This window comes from Nelumbo nucifera, chromosome 2 (assembly GCF_055504915.1).
Source record: "Nelumbo nucifera cultivar China Antique chromosome 2, China Antique-T2T, whole genome shotgun sequence".
Taxonomy (NCBI): Eukaryota; Viridiplantae; Streptophyta; class Magnoliopsida; order Proteales; family Nelumbonaceae; genus Nelumbo; species Nelumbo nucifera.
In genome coordinates this window covers 102,496,305-102,513,292 of record NC_142650.1, presented here as the reverse complement: position 1 = coordinate 102,513,292, position 16,988 = coordinate 102,496,305, and the positions used below count along the sequence as shown (strand labels likewise).

General features: G+C 37.2%; 1 protein-coding gene across 1 annotated transcript; it reads right to left on the bottom strand.

Annotated features, from left to right (window-relative positions):
- Positions 1-1,562: 1,562 nt before the first annotated feature.
- Positions 1,563-10,758, bottom strand: LOC104587498 (DEAD-box ATP-dependent RNA helicase 37-like). Its single transcript, XM_088897501.1, has 7 exons — positions 10,557-10,758; positions 9,190-10,228; positions 9,012-9,095; positions 5,855-6,097; positions 4,477-4,644; positions 4,242-4,355; positions 1,563-2,501 (listed from the first exon to the last, which is right to left on the bottom strand). Exons 2-7 carry the CDS (start codon positions 9,964-9,966, stop codon positions 2,007-2,009), a joined length of 1,881 nt encoding a protein of 626 aa, XP_088753627.1. The 5' UTR covers positions 9,967-10,228; positions 10,557-10,758; the 3' UTR covers positions 1,563-2,006.
- Positions 10,759-16,988: the final 6,230 nt, after the last annotated feature.

Here is a 16,988-nt window from a genome sequence, read left to right as displayed (position 1 = left end):
AAATGTGCATGTTAAGTTTATGCACCATAAAAGTGCAAATTACCTACTTTTATGATTCATCAATGACTCACCTTTCACAGATTTTTGTGTGTGATGGACTAGAAAGGTAGATGCTTCAAATTAAAAATAGATAAAATAAAGCATGTATAATGAAACTGTTGTAAGAATGATAAAGAAAAGGGGTTTAACATATTGATATGAAATGACTGATAATAGAGGCAGATTCATAGCCTTTTTGGGCAGAGGAGCACGACACACCCACTGACCATTGCAGTGCGATAGAGATGATGCACATCTGAAATGCAATTTTATAATAAACATGCATGCTTTTTAAACATTGAAATACAATGCAAATTTAATATGATATGAATATATGATAATAGTTGTAAAATGTGCAAGGGATTAACATCCTGTTGTTTATACGCTACCCATGAATACTAATAGATATATCTCCAATCTTTATTTGGGTTTCTCCACCACAACCATATTTATGTTAAATTGTTAATTATTGTATCCTGATACGTCTCTCTTAAACAGCTTCAGAAAACTTTTGCACTATGATCTTGACCTTGATACAGATTGATCATCAAATAAACATGTATTAAGTGAAGCCGTGAAGGCTGGGAATACGTGAATAAAATGGAAGGCATGTAGCCAAAAAGAAGAAAATAAAAGGGCTTAACAATGCTGCCAAATCAAATTCTCATTAAATTTTAGGACACAAGGGAGGGATACAGGAAAAAGGAAATTGCTAATTTACTATCAATCCTTGTCATGCTTTTGACCAACTACTTTTTCTCATTGGATAAGTTTCAATTAGGCAGGATAAAAGCTAGCGTCGTAAACATGTAATGAATAATTGAACAGGGTGTTACATCGAGATATTAAAAACTGAGGAAAACCCCTTTGTCTACAGCTTTTGGTGGTAAAGCTGCGGCTAGCTGGGGGATTAGGATAATTTCAGTTTTTGACCCAGACAAGAAATAAGATTAAGCCATTCCAAACACATTATGAAATTTACAGTGACGGTGTGTATTGTTAAAAATCCAGCTCTCTGTCCCATTGTCAATTATATATAGAATCAAGATTCAAAGTATTGACACATATCGGTCTGTATCGACTAATATATATCAACCCGGAACCCCTCCAATACACCCCTATAATGGGTGTATCGGGAGTCTGACCGATTCAGGGGATAGAGAAGACCTAAACCAGCCCCAGCCCCCCTGAACCAATTTTAGAAAAAAAAAAAAAAAAAGAACAGACCCATTATACGGGCGTACCGGGCTATGGAATACAACTTACCAAATGCCAATTATATGGATACAAGAAGTCCATCCATGGTTTTGGTAGTAGGCAATTAGGCATATTGAGACGCTGTTCCACCATACACCCTTGCTTGCCAGCCGGCCCAGTAAGTGAGGGTTAAAAGGCAGGGCCTAGGTTTCATTTTCATTTCCATATTAAACAATTTTTTTCTTCCAAAGTGAGTACCGAGTAGTAGCACCTTTTTTTATCTTTTTTATTGGAGTCACCCACCAGAATTACAAAGACAACAGAAGCAAAAGAAACCATAGCCTCATAGATTTCCCACTATCATCAAATTGGGTCGAAAAGAACACGCCTCGGAGATGAAAAAACGGCCAAAAAGAAACCCACCTCTTCTCTCTCTCTACATATTCTACAATCCAACCCATAACCACCAAAAAAAATTGTAAAATCATAAAACCCTATCTGTTAGTTGTTTTCATCACCATCCTCCACCATTACACACCCCCTTCTATGACACTACAAACCCTACAGTCCCCTCCATAACAATCCAAAAGTAAAAAAAAAAAAAAAATCACTTCCAACAGTGGGAGAACCAAGAGGAACTTTGACACTACAAAGACAAAAAGAATAACCTTAAGACCTATAAATTACGGTAGAAAAAGAAGAAATAGGTGTAGATGTGCACATCTGAAAATTATATTTAGATAACACAAGTCCTATGAAATTTTGGGGCACTAGTCCCACGCACTGGTATAGGCACCCCCATATCCACCACCAGGGGAACTACCATATCCACCACCGCTGCTGTTGCCGCCTCCGCTGTAGTAATCTGCGCCACTGCCACCCCTACTGAAAGGTGCGTCCCTGCGGAAGTCTCTACCACCAAAACGACCTCCACCAGTACGCCGGTTCCTCCCCCCTCCATAGGAAGACCGGGCGGCATAACGAGAAAGCCAAGCAGGCACTTCCTGGTTTGACTCCTGCATCAGCTCAGCCAGGGCCCTTGCCAATGAGGAATTGTTCTCATTGAAGAAGGCCGTAGCCAGTCCCGTCTTACCAGCCCGTCCTGTTCGTCCTATCCGGTGTACATAGTCATCAATGTCATTGGGGAGATCGAAGTTGACCACGTGTGCAACATGAGGTATATCTAGACCACGTGCTGCCACATCTGTTGCCACCAGGATAGGGGTGACACCACTCTTGAACGACCTCAACGCTTGTTCTCTTTCCTGCAAATACCCCAAACAAAAATGTTAATCACTTTATCAATGTATTGGCTATTGGATGGTAAACAATATTCCATGCGATAGCGCTCAAACAATGTCCTTACTGTAACAAAATGTTAATCAAGTCTCCCTTTGTTATTTATTAAACTCGCACAACGTTCAAAGTATACATATGCCATTTTAAAGGAGTTATGAGATTTAACCCTTTTATATGATGAAAACTACTGTCAGGATTATTCAAAAACGATTAAAAAAAAGAGAGTTTTGCTCAAGAAAACTCTCAATTCTGTATGGAAAGTAGTAGATACTTTGAACCATGTAGTCCACGATGAGGAAGAACAATTGAGAGTAATATGGATAATGAAATTTACACTACCATATATTCCAAATCGGTGACAAACAAGGATCATATTATCCACATTTTCCCGATAGTGTCAATTCTTAGTTGTCCTAATTTTCTCAGGATTGTTTAAATAATGTGCAAAACATTGTATAGACAGTACGAGCCCAAGAGGGGCAAATAATCTAAAAATTATCTGATGGAACTCTACCCCACATGTTTTATTCAAATCAACCCAACCAAGATAATGTTCAGTTTTTCTGAACGTTGGACCTTAGAGAAATCCTTCTCACCATGCCTTGGTCAAACACCTTTCTACCTGCCCATTTTGCTTTAACAGCAATTCCCAGTTGCCAAACATTATGCTCAAAGAATCAAATGATATCCCTCTAAATAACACATTCAACCCAATCACCAAATAATCTATTCTACATACTTAAAATGCAGTCAACAGCTTATTCTCTCTCAATTGCTTCCTAACCCCCTCAGAATTTTGTGGTTTCCTGAATTAAATAAACAAAATCAAACATGGGGCTATTTAAATCACTCACAACCAATCCAATTCCCTTTTTATTAGGAAATTGAATGTACTCGCACCGCCATAGCCATAGGACATGGGCATATTTTAACACCAGCCCATCCATTGTACTGTATCTCTTCTAGTATTCATCTTAATTGTCAGAAACTTCTCTAGGCAACCTAAACCAGTCAAATAATAGAACTACCTAATCTTATGATGTCCACATGCCTTTGTCATAACAATCACAACCACCAAAGCATATACCAGTAGAAAATAAACTGTAGGATGACTTGAATCCTAAGCAAGACTCAAAATGGTGAAATAAAAACATGTCTGAAAGTTGGAGAAAATGTAAATGCAATTTTCTTAAGGCATTGGAGTGGGAGATTCTATTGAGGCTGAGTTTATGGTGGTGATACAAGGTGTGCAGCAGGCATGTGATATGAAGATAAGCAAAACTGTCATTGAAGGAGATTGAGAGATTCTTAAGTGATAGTTAGATGGTTGATGAGCTATGAGCAATCTTTATGGATATACAAAAATGAAAACAAGAAATTTAGATGGCTGACTATAAATATGCAAGTAAAAATGCAACGGTTACCAAGATCATCTAATGGCACGGTTGATGCATTAGCCATCAGCTAACAAGGGGTGGCTACAAACCAGTTCTTTGTACATATGCATTAGCCATCAGCTAACATGGTTGATGCATTAGCCATCACCTTTCAGAGAGCATAGCCACCAGCTATCCTCTCTAAAAGGTGTTTTTACACTTCGTACATATTTCTATTTATAATAATAAAATTAAAATGTGATCGTTGCTTATCAAAATAAAAAAAAAAAGTTGTCCAAATAATGTTGTCTAACAATAAGTTGAACTTACCTGTTGTGTTCTATCACCATGGATTGTAGTTGCAGGAAAACCATTTATACATAACCAATGCTCCAATGAATCAGCTCCTTTCTTTGTTTCCACAAAAACTAAAGTCAGCGCTTGCTGCAAAATTAATAGCAGGAGGAATGATCAGCATACAGCCAAATATACTAAAAGAAGAAGAGTTTCTAATCAGAGTAAATAGCTATTAACAGGAAACTATAACTGTAGCCGTTTGTGCTACCTTTCCATGTGTTCCATTTGCCCTCTGTGCATGAAGAAGATCCATGAGGTGGCTTCTCTTGTCAGACTCATGTACAAATTCCACTCTTTGGACAATCAAATCAGTACTTGAACCAACCCTTCCAACAGCTAGAAAAATGTAATGTGAAAGAAAGTCAGATGCCAATCTCTGCAAATAACCACAAGAAACTGTCAGATAAATACAGGGGTGAATGCTCAAATGTGAATCCTTTAGCAAGATTACCGCAATCATATATTCAGATTAACTTTGCAATACTGCTGACATCAACAGCAACAGTATTTTTCTCAAGGCTCTATTTGCTTCACCATTAGTGGGAACAAACTTTTCCGATCCATAAAAGATCAGTAATGTTTTTTGGCTCTTCCGCAAGCAAAACTTTGCTTGTTTATCCCTTTTAAATGGAATCAAACACAGCCTATGTGAAATCCCTCTCATAGGAAGAAAAATACTGGGTGTTTGAAGCAGAGAAACTATTCATGCAAAGGGCCAGAAACATCCATGTAAGAGTGAAGATTATGAGAAAACAAAAACATAAGAAACAGATAAATGACTGGAATGAACACTTTGACTTTCATCTTACAGCCCTTGCATGAACGTAAAGCAAACTATCAAATAATAAACCATAAGTATCAACTGCATCGTCAATATCATCAAAAGCTTTCTCCAACTCTAGGTGTGGAAAATATTCCATTTCATCAGTCAATTCTATCCAGGATGGTAACTTCCATCACCAGACATGACTTCAAAATCCTTCCACTACTGCATTCCATGCTTTTTCCAGGCATCATCTCATCTTTGTTAGAGCCAACAACAAGCATCAGATCTTCTTAAATAATGCTGTCAACAGCTCACATTGCATGTGATGAAACCAACTAAAGTTAAAGGCCATTACCCAATGCTGGTCCAGGCGATCAGGGGTCTTGGGATGGGTAGACTGGACAGAGACATAATATCCAACATTTTTTTAGCACAAAGTGGCTGCTCTCAGACTTGAACCCACGTTCTCATGCTTGTTAGCCCAAGATCTTACCACTGCACCGAGCAAATGGCATGAACCATCCCAAGTGGACTCCCTTATAATGCATTATCCAGATATACCATAAAAACAAGTCAAAAAACCAGCATAAAAGGCCAACCATTAATAAGGATTCTAATTTCTAAATGAAGCAATCAGCATGGTTAGCAGGATAATCTCAACCAAAATTAGAATGCAACACAAGCACTTTTACTTAGTGTAACGCTTTGACCCAGTCAAGGTACCAAACCCCCCAAGAACTATTAATCTAAGGGAACCAACATACAAGAAATAAAGAAAAAGATAAAACTAAGAAGAATCTTAACAAGTAGTTTAACCAACCTGTATCTCTTTTGGGAAGGTGGCACTGAATAGCATTGTCTGTCTTACACCCCGAGGAGGCATGTCCATTTGTTCCACAATCTTTCTAATCTGTGGCTCAAACCCCATGTCAAGCATTCGATCTGCCTCATCTAAAGCCAAATACCTGATCATCTGCAGTGAAACCCTAGCCCTCTCCAGTAAATCTACCAATCGTCCTGGAGTTGCCACAAGAATATCAACACCCCTCTCCAAGTCCCGAAGCTGGCAAAATTTAATAACTCATCAATTAAAAGTTACAGCAGAAGAAATGCATTTATTATGGACTGACGTGCAAGCCAAAGACCACCTTCGTTCACTATAGTATCATGATATATGGGATATAATCTCCTAAACAAAAAAAAGGCCAAGAAAACCCATCAAGTATACTGAACCCCCACCACATGATGTATGAGAGAAAGTTCCAAGACACAAAGAAGAGCCATGCATAACTTAATGTTACCACTTGTTAATTTGCTAAAGGCTCCTAATTTAACCGAATTGTCATTGTAGTTTTTTATTTACTATATTCAAATAATGAGGACGGGAGAGCTTCCCTCAAAGAAGTACAAGAATCTGTAAAAAGTATGACTAATTACAAAGAGACTGCTATTAGGGCCCAATTACAAAATGTCTAGATACAAAAGCTAGCTTCAGAAATTTCATTTGAAAACATGTTGCACCCAGTTGTTCCTTGCTTGACTGAAAGAGATGCCTCTGAATTCCATCAAAATGGAGCCCATTAAAAGAGGGCTCTTTCAGCTTTTGCCTTGATGCCCTCCAAAGGAGTAGACTGCCCCTCAAAATTCCTCTTATTTCTCTCCCTCCACCCAGTACAGAAAATAGAAGAAGGAGAAATCATCCACAAAACATTCCCTTTTGTGCTCAGGTTGGGCATTGACCAAGAGGACAAGAGGTTATCCAGATTACTAGGCATCACACATTCTCTGCAGAACAATTCAAGAAATTGCATCCAAACGCTACAAATCACTGGACAGTGCAGCAGCAAGTGATTAGGGGTACTCACCAATATACTTGATTTTGTTTTCCAATATAAAAACTGCCACATCAGCAAAGATAATATTTTTTTACCAATGTGGCAGTTATTTTTGCTTTGAAAAAAAAAAAGCACACATATTGATCTCAGTTTTTTTCCTTCTGAGCTCCCAACTTGAGCTAAGCTTAATAGGCTCTCTATTTCAATTATTAGCTTGTTCAAGCAAGGCTTTTTTATCTTTTCTATTTAACCACTATTCATTAATCAAGGCCTTTATCTTATATTTAAAAGGTCCCTAACATCTTGTGCAAGTCATTTTCTACTCAAGTATATGCAGCAGGTCAATATTGGTTTAATTCTATGTGGAAAGCTATGGAAAATATAACCCCATTGTTATAACTTATAAAGACATCCAATTGTAAGACAAAGTTGATCACGTATTCAATTAAATTCCAGAGAGAGTTACAAGAGCCAAAGACAGCATCCATTTCAGAGGCTATTCAGTGTTTTAAGGCTCATAGAGTCAGAGGTGAGGCTCATTTTGTGGGGTATGCCTCATCCAAACCTTGGTGCAACTCGGTTTGTTGCCATTATTTGATGAATTAACCATTGATTTGAAGTCAACCTAGTAATTTACCACGTTTTATGTTGTATGTATGATGTTTGGAGTTTAAATAGTTTATTCTATGTGGGAATTAGAAAAGTAAGGTTGCAACCTTAATGTTAAGAATCTCATGCCCTAAATGACCTAATAAGATTTTTGGGATATTTTATTTCTTCAGAGATTTGGATGTGCACATTCTTTTTATAGTAAATAAAAGAAATTAGATTTGCATATTCTTGTATAGGTTTTCTTCTAATTTTCTTTATCAAAAGTAGCTTCTTACTTCATTCAGGCATCTTCCTCACCTTGCACCTTGTACCTGAAGCTCAAGGAACCCCATGTGCTTTAGCTGCACTTTTTGCTTAGAAGGGGTCTACAATTCTCCAGGATGATTAAATCAGCAATATTACCTTTATCTTCTAGACCTATTGACCCTCAGGCCAAATAATTGAATCTAGTTGTCAGGCCAAGAAGTAAATGCAAAAGCTAATAAGATTTAGATTAAAATAAGTGACCTCAATTATTTTTTCTGACAAACAGTAAATTAGAAATATTTTTGCAGTAAGAAAAGTCTCCTTACTATCCAAGGTTGTGAATATACAAGGTACAAGGGAGAAACAATAAAAGACCATACCAGTTTCTTCACTATAATAACTCTTTATAAATCATCCCAGACCCAAACATTTTTTTTTTGATAGATATCCCAGACCCAAACATTTGCCACACAGGAGTATCCCTTGTAAGTTTGTAACCCTGTAGTAACTATAAAATATGTCAAGCTCTTGCCTACTCTTGGAACCCACATGAATAAGCAGTTCAAAACTTTTCGCTAGACCTCTTGCTTCTCTAACTAGAAATGGAATCTAGTTGTCAAGCAAAGAAGCAAATGTAGGAATTGATATGAGATCTAAATGACATCCTTGTTCCCAAATAAACAAAAACAATATCTTGATGCAAGATGATAACACAGAAATGGAATAATAAGGGTAAGAAAGGTTCCCTTTTTTGATAATAAAAGGCAAGAAGCTTCCAGTGACATTTGAAAGACATTAGTACCCATGATTTCAAGATAAGGCTCATTAGCTAGTTGAATAGAAATTCAAATGAAAGTGATTTCCAAGTGGGGATATAGTGGATCAAATGTGCATGCAGGAAGTACATTGTGCCCTGAGCTCTTGGTAAGACATGCCAGAGCATTGGCATCCAACCTGAAGTGCTCATTCGGTTGGGTGCCAAGAAGTGCAAACAGCATGGATGACTCATTAGAAAGTTCGGGTATATCATTAAAAATAATTATTTTGGGGTGAACCAGGAAGGGGACATTGTGAATATTTCAGTTTACTGTTTTAAAAGGCTTCAGCCTTGGCTGTGATCTGTAACCCTGTGAGATCGACTTGTATGGTTGTTTCCACCTATCATTAATAAAATTATTCAAGTACTGTTGCTTATCACAAAAGTTAAATAATAAAGACACCATAATATTTATATGTCAGATAACTAGGTAGAAAAACAACAGAAAAGGGTAAAATAATGAAAACCTGTTGGTTAATGGGTGCTCCTCCATAAGCAACCACCACCCTAACACCAGTTTGATAAGAAAATTTTCTCGCTTCCTCATGTATCTACAAGGCAAAAGATAAGCACAAGATCAGAAACGAGGTGAGATGAAATTCAACCAGAACACAAGGCATTCTCAGAGCCAAATTAGAAAAATACCTGGCATGAAAGCTCTCTCGTAGGAGACAAAATAAGAGCAAGTGGATACACTGTTCTTGCACCACGGGGTCTCTGTGCGAACTTCCCATTCATTATCCCACTGATAATCGGGAAGCAGAAAGCGGCTGTCTTGCCAGACCCAGTCTGAGCGCATGCCATCAAATCCCGACCTGCAATACAAATCGGTATAGCATGACGCTGCACAGGTGTTGGCTTGACATATTTGCACCGTCTTATATTTAGATTTAGTGCTTCCCCCAAGTCAATCTCTGCAAAAGTATTCACAGGCGGTGGCACATTTTCCCCACTCGTCTCAACCGGGATATCTTCATACGCATCAAAGTTAATGCCGGAATTCTCCAGCTCATTAAAAGCAGGCTCGGCATCGGCATCATCTCCAAACGGGTTCACCTCACGTTCTCTGTTGCCCCAGCCTCCGCCTCTGCTGCCCCAACCACCACCACCGCCGCCGCCGCCGCCGCCGCCGCCAAGGCGACCACCGGTACCGTATCCAGGCCGCCCCAAATCAGACCTAGGACCACCCCAACGATTTCCACTAGGCTGAGTACCATAACCCGGTCGATCGTTGCTCACAGAAGGACCGCTGTATGCCGGAGCCGCCGGAGGTTCCGAAGAAGGCGGCCGGTTACGGAGATGTGGAGGCACATAAGAAGATCTGGCAGGCCGTGAAGTGCTACCAACTCCATTACTAACAGAAGAACCAGCAGCTGGCTTCTCAGCTGCAGATTCGGCAACATCAGCCCACGAAGTTCGCATATCTGAAAAAATAAATACTCTGTTCCTTTCTACGGTCACTAACAAACCTTACTCAACAATCTGATCCACGGCAGCAACTTGAAAAACCCTAAGAACCCAAGCAATCCTTTTCCCACCAAAATTCTACTTCAAAGCCAAAGCACCCAGCCTTCTCCACCATCAACTTCTGCCCACATAACCCTTACGCCACCGAGCCCAATAAGTTAGTAGATTTTCTCCTCTGTGTTCAGAACTATTTTTCTTAAACCGCCAAATAAAAACCCTAAAAATCAAATCAAAAAAGAAGGAAAAAATTTAAAAAACACAGATCACAGAACATTCATAGGACCAAGTGAAAATACAAAAACCAAAAGCACCAAAACAGCACAAAACCGAACAAGAAAAAAAAATGCAGACGAGGCGAAAAAAAAAATAAAAGAAAGGCTTAAAAAAACCTTCGCCCACCTCAATTAAAGAAAAGAAAAAATCGGAAACGCAAAAATAAGCATTAAAGCCGACCTTGCTTCCTCGGAGAGAAAACAGAGAGGAAATAGACAGGGGAGACGAAGAAAAGCAAGACAGAAATAGACGAAAGAAGAAGAGGGGAAAACCTTTCTCCTTAGATGGGGATACGAGTGAAAGCAGAAACCCTAAAATCGCTGTTGCAGATAGAGCCGCTGTTGGTTTTAGTTTCGATAACCAGACAGGCCGAGCGTTGCAGACAAATCTCTCGCGCGATCGGACACACCATCAAAAAAATATCTCTCTCTCCCCTTTTATTTCTGTTTTTCTCTTTCCTCTTTTTTTCTCCCCTTTTTCAACTAGGATCAAAATTCTTCAATTTCTCTGGTTTTTCTCTTTTTTCTTTTTTTTTTTCTTTTTTTTTTCTTTTTTTTTTGCAAAAAAGAAATTGAGAAGAAAAAGAAGAAAGGCTGCCCCTGCCCGTATAAGATGGGGCTGACGTCATAATTAAACTAACGGTCTAAACGTGACTGCCGTCTTAAACGGTGAAACGTGAAATATTGAGAGTTGAGACATAAATATCGTTCGATTCGTTTGGACGCAAATACCCTCGCTGTCTCGGTTGGTCGTTGTTGGTGAACGGTGAACGATTTTGCTGGACGTGCCGTGCATCAAATAAAAAATCTAAATGGAAATGACTATTGGACAGGACTGATCGATGTCCTGGGCCCCTCCCCTAGCATTGGGAAAGCCCAATTAAAAACTAGGGCTGGGATTTCTCAATCATCTTTTGATTCTTTTTTTTTTTTTGTCTGAAAGCTCAAAGGCCCATTTCAATAAGCAGAAAGGGGATTTCTCTTATAAAATCTATGGATTTTTCTTCTAATGATTCATCTCATTATTCTTATCTCAGCATATCTTTTTTTTGCCTATTCTTATGCCTTTGTAATAAATGAATCTAGGGTTTACACAAAAACATGTCTGGTATCACTATTAAGAGAATTTCATAGTTATTTAGATATTTGGATTTAAAATAAATAGAAAGTAGGGATTAATAAAAAATTGGGTTATGCCATACATATGAAAGAGTAAACACAATAATGATGTATTTGACTAATCTAATGGAAATTTTGATTAATTGATAATGTTTGGTTTGGTTTTGCATTAATGAATTTTATATTGATATGAATATAAAAATGAAAAAAAAAGGGTTTTTCTAGTTCAGTCCACCACTTCAAAATTCTGAACTCCACGGTACAGGTGAGATGAATCCTAACCGTGGATCGATATCAAATCTAAGAACAGAAGGATACGATTTATAGGGAGCTACTAGTAGAATAGGAGAGTACTGTGATTTCATATTTATGAGGTGGACCGGAGTCTACTTATCCAAAAAAAATTACTTTTATATTTTTATTAAAAACTATTTTCATTTTCAGTACAGAGACATTTAACCAAACAATTACAAAGTACAAATTCACGTCAATGCTGCTTTCACAATCTTACCAAATGCAGCCCAATATACACATCTACCCCAAAAGGACATTTCTCTAATCAACCTGTATTCAGATGGTTATTGTTACCCACTTCCATGTAGAGGTCTCAATTTCAAAACAAGGGAGGTGGCTTCATTAGTGAAGCCCCAAGTGTTGTGCTGGACTGTGGCCTCTCCCAATGTCACAGATTTAATGGCTTGGTGTTTGGACAGGTTTGGTTTGGACTTTGGAGTAGCTGGTACACCCACAACCAAATTTGATTTTATATGGGGCATGGTCCAATTCATCCAATTTGATCCAAAATGCTTGCCCATCAAAAGTACTTGTGCTCACCATTTACTCAGCACAAGCTTTAGCTTAGCTCAATCTCATAGTTCTCAAGCTTATGTTACTCCTAATCCTCCCAAGCTTGGTTTGATGTTGCATGTGCCAATTGTCACTACACATGGCAAGTTTTTGGCTCTTCTAATGAAGAAGAGAACCTTCTTCTCTTGGTAATCTTTTAATTGAACCGGATCTTAGAATATCAATTAATATACCAACTATTAAAAGATTGTTATTGCTACAAATCATCATCATTATCCATTTCTAATCCCAATTATATGAGGTCGGTTACATAAATCCTGTTTCCCCAATTTGTTCATATCCACTATTAAACCATTATGAGCATAAAAAGACAAATCAGGATCCATATCATTATAGTGTGGCAAAAGTTTTAATGCTACCTGTCAACCTAATTGACTCTCTTTTTTTTTTTTTTTTTTTATTCAGGCTTGGGATTGGCAAATGTATGACAAGCTCACACTCGCAAAGTTATTTCTACAGATAAAGGCAGAAAATATCCATGCATTTAAATGCATATCATCAATATACAATTTACTTAACAGACCATTTGGATGGCATCTATATCTATAATAGAATTATATATAGTGAGAATTATTGCGAACAGCTGCTGTGTTGCTTCTCAAGTTATTTGGTATTTTGGTTTACCACATTTCTAGAAATGCTAACATGGTTGTTCATAATATTGACTAAATTTGCTACTACTTGTACAAGAGTTAAAACTTGGACTCAAGTGCCCTGAGGGGCCTTCTAAAAAAATGTGTCCAAAGTGTTTGATTTAGAATATTATACACATCAACTCTATAATCTGCCCTAGTTCTAAATTCCACCTACTATTATGTGATTTTTGAGCAACAAATCGTGGGGAAATGATCAAATTTTCAACAAATTTCATATATTACAATGATGAGGTATTCCTAAAAATAATTCATTGCTGCACACATTTGAGATTGTTTTAAATGGTTGTGTCATTTGGACCAAAAAAAAGTCGTTTCATCAAACAACATTATTTAAAGTGCGTTGTAAAGATGATAATTGTTCCATTATTTATACTGAAATTTTTTGTTTGACTAAAACACCCCAATTTTTTAATTTGGTCCCTCTCTCATTGTAAGGATAGAAATATAATTTGAACAACCACTTTTAATTTGGCCTAGTCCACGGCCCGGCCTGGCCCAAGGCTTGGCCCATAGACCAGCCCAGCCGACCCCCCAAGTATATAATATATTACATATTATGTTATGTTATATTATATATAATATAAATTATAATTATATAATAATATATAGTATATAATATATTAATAAAATGAACAATTGTTTTCAATTTTATTTTTGAATCTAGTCTCTCCAATTATTAGGGCATAAAAATGTAATTTGAACTACTACATTTCTCCTCATTCAATTTCCTCTCATTAAGTCTTATATTTATGGTATTAACTCCCATTTTTCATTGACTCTTATATTAGTTGGTCATATTAAAAAAACGTGTGCCAAAGAATAATTGTTTTTATTGATGATAGAAATAAAATACAAATTTAAAAAATAAACCCAAAATAGAGTTGTTTGACTATTTGGTAGCAAGTCAACAATTCAACAATTTAGGTTAAATTGTAAAGCCTTGATGTCATAATTAAATAATAGTAAAGATTAAAAGGATGAAAACAAACAAAAGTATAAAAAATACAAAAAAAAAAAAATTGTAGAGGACATTTGGGCAAATCTTCACTATCGTATATTTATTATATTAAGAAAAAATAAGTGTGATAAATAAGAATAAAGTTGGAAAAAAATTCGGAAACATATTATTTACTATCATCATCATCATCAAAAATTGTCACGTGCAAATCACATTTCCACTTACTAGTGAAGAAAAAGAAGAGAAACTTTGTTTTAAATCCAACAGTGTACACCATGTGGTTTGATTATCAGACTATATGAGAACATTCATTTTGATGAAAAAAATTGGAATTTCACATGCATAGAACTTAGGGAAATTTGAACCAAATCCCGTCTAACCCCTTACATGATCCCCGGGCAATTTGAACCAAATCAAATAATTCATAGAGAAATTTCCTGAACAATACCCTAAACTTTGGGGGTTGTGTCAAGTCAGTCCCCAAACTTCAAAATGTGTCTCTGCAGTACCCTGAACTTTCAAATTGTGTCTAATAGGTCCATACTGTTACTTGACCATCAATCAACACCGTCATGTGACATCAGGTACGCATTAAGTATTTTTAAAATGGAAAAATTACCCTTTATGATATTTTTCTAACCATTCTACCCATTTCATCTAAGTGTTAAAAGAAGGAAAGGGGAAGAAGTGTTATGAAACCAGATAGGTGATCGTCCGATTACAGTTGGGGGAGGTTGAATAGAGGAGCGGGAGATTCAATAATGATCAGTGTTTAGTTTCATAACCCTTCTTCCCCTTTCCTTCTTCTAACACTCGAATGAAATGGGTAAAATGGTTAGAAAAATATCATAAAGGGTAATTTTGCCATTTTAAAAATATTTAATGCACACTTGATGTCATGTAACGGTGTTGACTAACGATCAACTAACAATAATGACCTATTAAACACAATTTGAAAGTTCAAGGTACTGCAGAAACATGTTTTGAAGTTTGGGGACTGATTTGACACAACCCCCAAAGCAAGGTTCAAAGTTTCAATATGTATCAGGCCTATAAGTATCGTATAAGGGGATTCTCAATACACCCCTACAGGGGGTGTTTTAGGTCAAACCATGGTTCAGGGGGTAGATGGGCTTTAAACCGACCCCTCGAAACTAGATTGAAAAAAGAAAACTAAAAAAAAAGGAGAAATGAGCTTCGATATAGGTTGATACTAGACCTATTCATGAGTCAACTCGGCCCGACCTGACCCCCGGATGGGCTTGCACACAGTTATTAGCTAGCGGGCTTTACCTCGGGCCTAAAAGCCCGGCCCGGCCCAACCAAGTGTAACCTATTCTAAACCCTAGCCGGATAACCCTTTCCTATTCCCTCTCTTCAGTCTTCATCTTCTATCTTCTCTCCTCACTCTCACTCTCAAGAACTAGTGCGAACCAAGACAGGCAGCCACCGCTCTCAATCTCAGAGGTGACACGCGAGCTCAGGCACCAGTCGTCTCTTTCTCCAGCGGTGAGTCTTCTCTCTCTCTCTCTCTCTCTCTCTCTCTCTCTCTCGTCTCTCTTGCAGTTCTCATTCTCAGTTTCTCACTCACTGTCACATATTCTCACTTTCTCAGGAACCAGTGAACTCAAAGCACCGGCGCTAGCTACGCCACCAGTGAACTCAGTCGCCCCTCTCTTCGGCAGTGAGTCTTGTATTTCTCAATTTTGTACAAATCATGCATTCTGTAGTCTGTAATCTATATAAATCATGCATTTCTCAACTCTGTTAGCTCAAGTAAATAAGTTTTGGGCTTATCACTTATGAGTGAAATCACAACTGCATTGAAGTTAAACCCATTTGCCATCTGTTGAAGACTTGAAGTAAGAACAGAGTTAGAGAATTTTTTAGAACAAAAGTTGTGTGAATCGGGCTTTGGGCTTAGGCCCGAGCCCAGGCTTCAGGCTTTCTATGAGGGACAAGCTCGGGCTCGAGCCTGAAAAAATCTTGTTAGTGAAAAGCAAAAGCCCGACCCGACCCATGGACAAGTCTAGTCGATACGCCCCTACCGGTGTATCGGCTGTATCGATATTTTGAGCCTTGCCCCAAAGTTTAGGGTACTATTCAGGAATTTTACCTAATTCATATTCAAATGCTACAATAAAGGATATTGATTTCACGATGTTAGATTCTTTTATAATCCATTAAGATCCAAATATCAAAGAAAAGTTGATGGATGAAAGCTAGATTTTGGTAGGGATGCAAAGGGATCAGATCGGATGTGAATGAGGGAATATTCGAATCTGATCCGATTTGATCCAAAGATCTTATTGGATCTCACAAATACATATTCAACTTTGAATTTGTTAATAATGTCGGATATCTAAATATGAACTAATCCGGTTTAATTTTTTTAATTTTTTAAAACACAACAGTTTATATAAAGAAAAAACAAAAAAAATACAAGTATTTTATTCAACTAGAGTTTTATAAAAAATAATTTAAATAAATAAACTATATATATATATATATATGCGTGTGTGTGTGTGTGTGTCAGATCGAATAGGGGCTGATTCGAATTGGATTCAATTTTCAATCAGATCCTATTATTCGATCCGATTTGAAAATCTAACAAAAGTATATCCCAATCCAACGAAATAGAACCAAATCGGATCATGATCCAATCCATTTGCAACCCTACAATTTGGCTCCATTTAAAGTATGAAAAGAACTTTTGAACTTCTATTACTTCTATACAAAATCGGTCACATTGATTCTTATAATTATTAAGGCAAAACTTAAGGTGCATGAACTGTACAATGAGGCAAAAAATGTGAATAAGTGATATAACTATACATCAAAGTCAACATCTTTAATGTTATTAAAGTCTTGATAGTAAAGCACATATTGTGCGACATTAAATAATAAAAAGTAGATCATGAGATTGATTGAAATATTGACTAATATTTATTAACACATTGTAATTGGACTCTAAATTTAAAGATGAAAAACAATGTCATGAAGGTAATGGTAGTTCTCACGCACTGTCCTAGAAACCATTATGCATGATCTGACATGGCCTGGGTTGTATGGAAAAAGAAGCATTTAATTGGACTCTAAATTTAA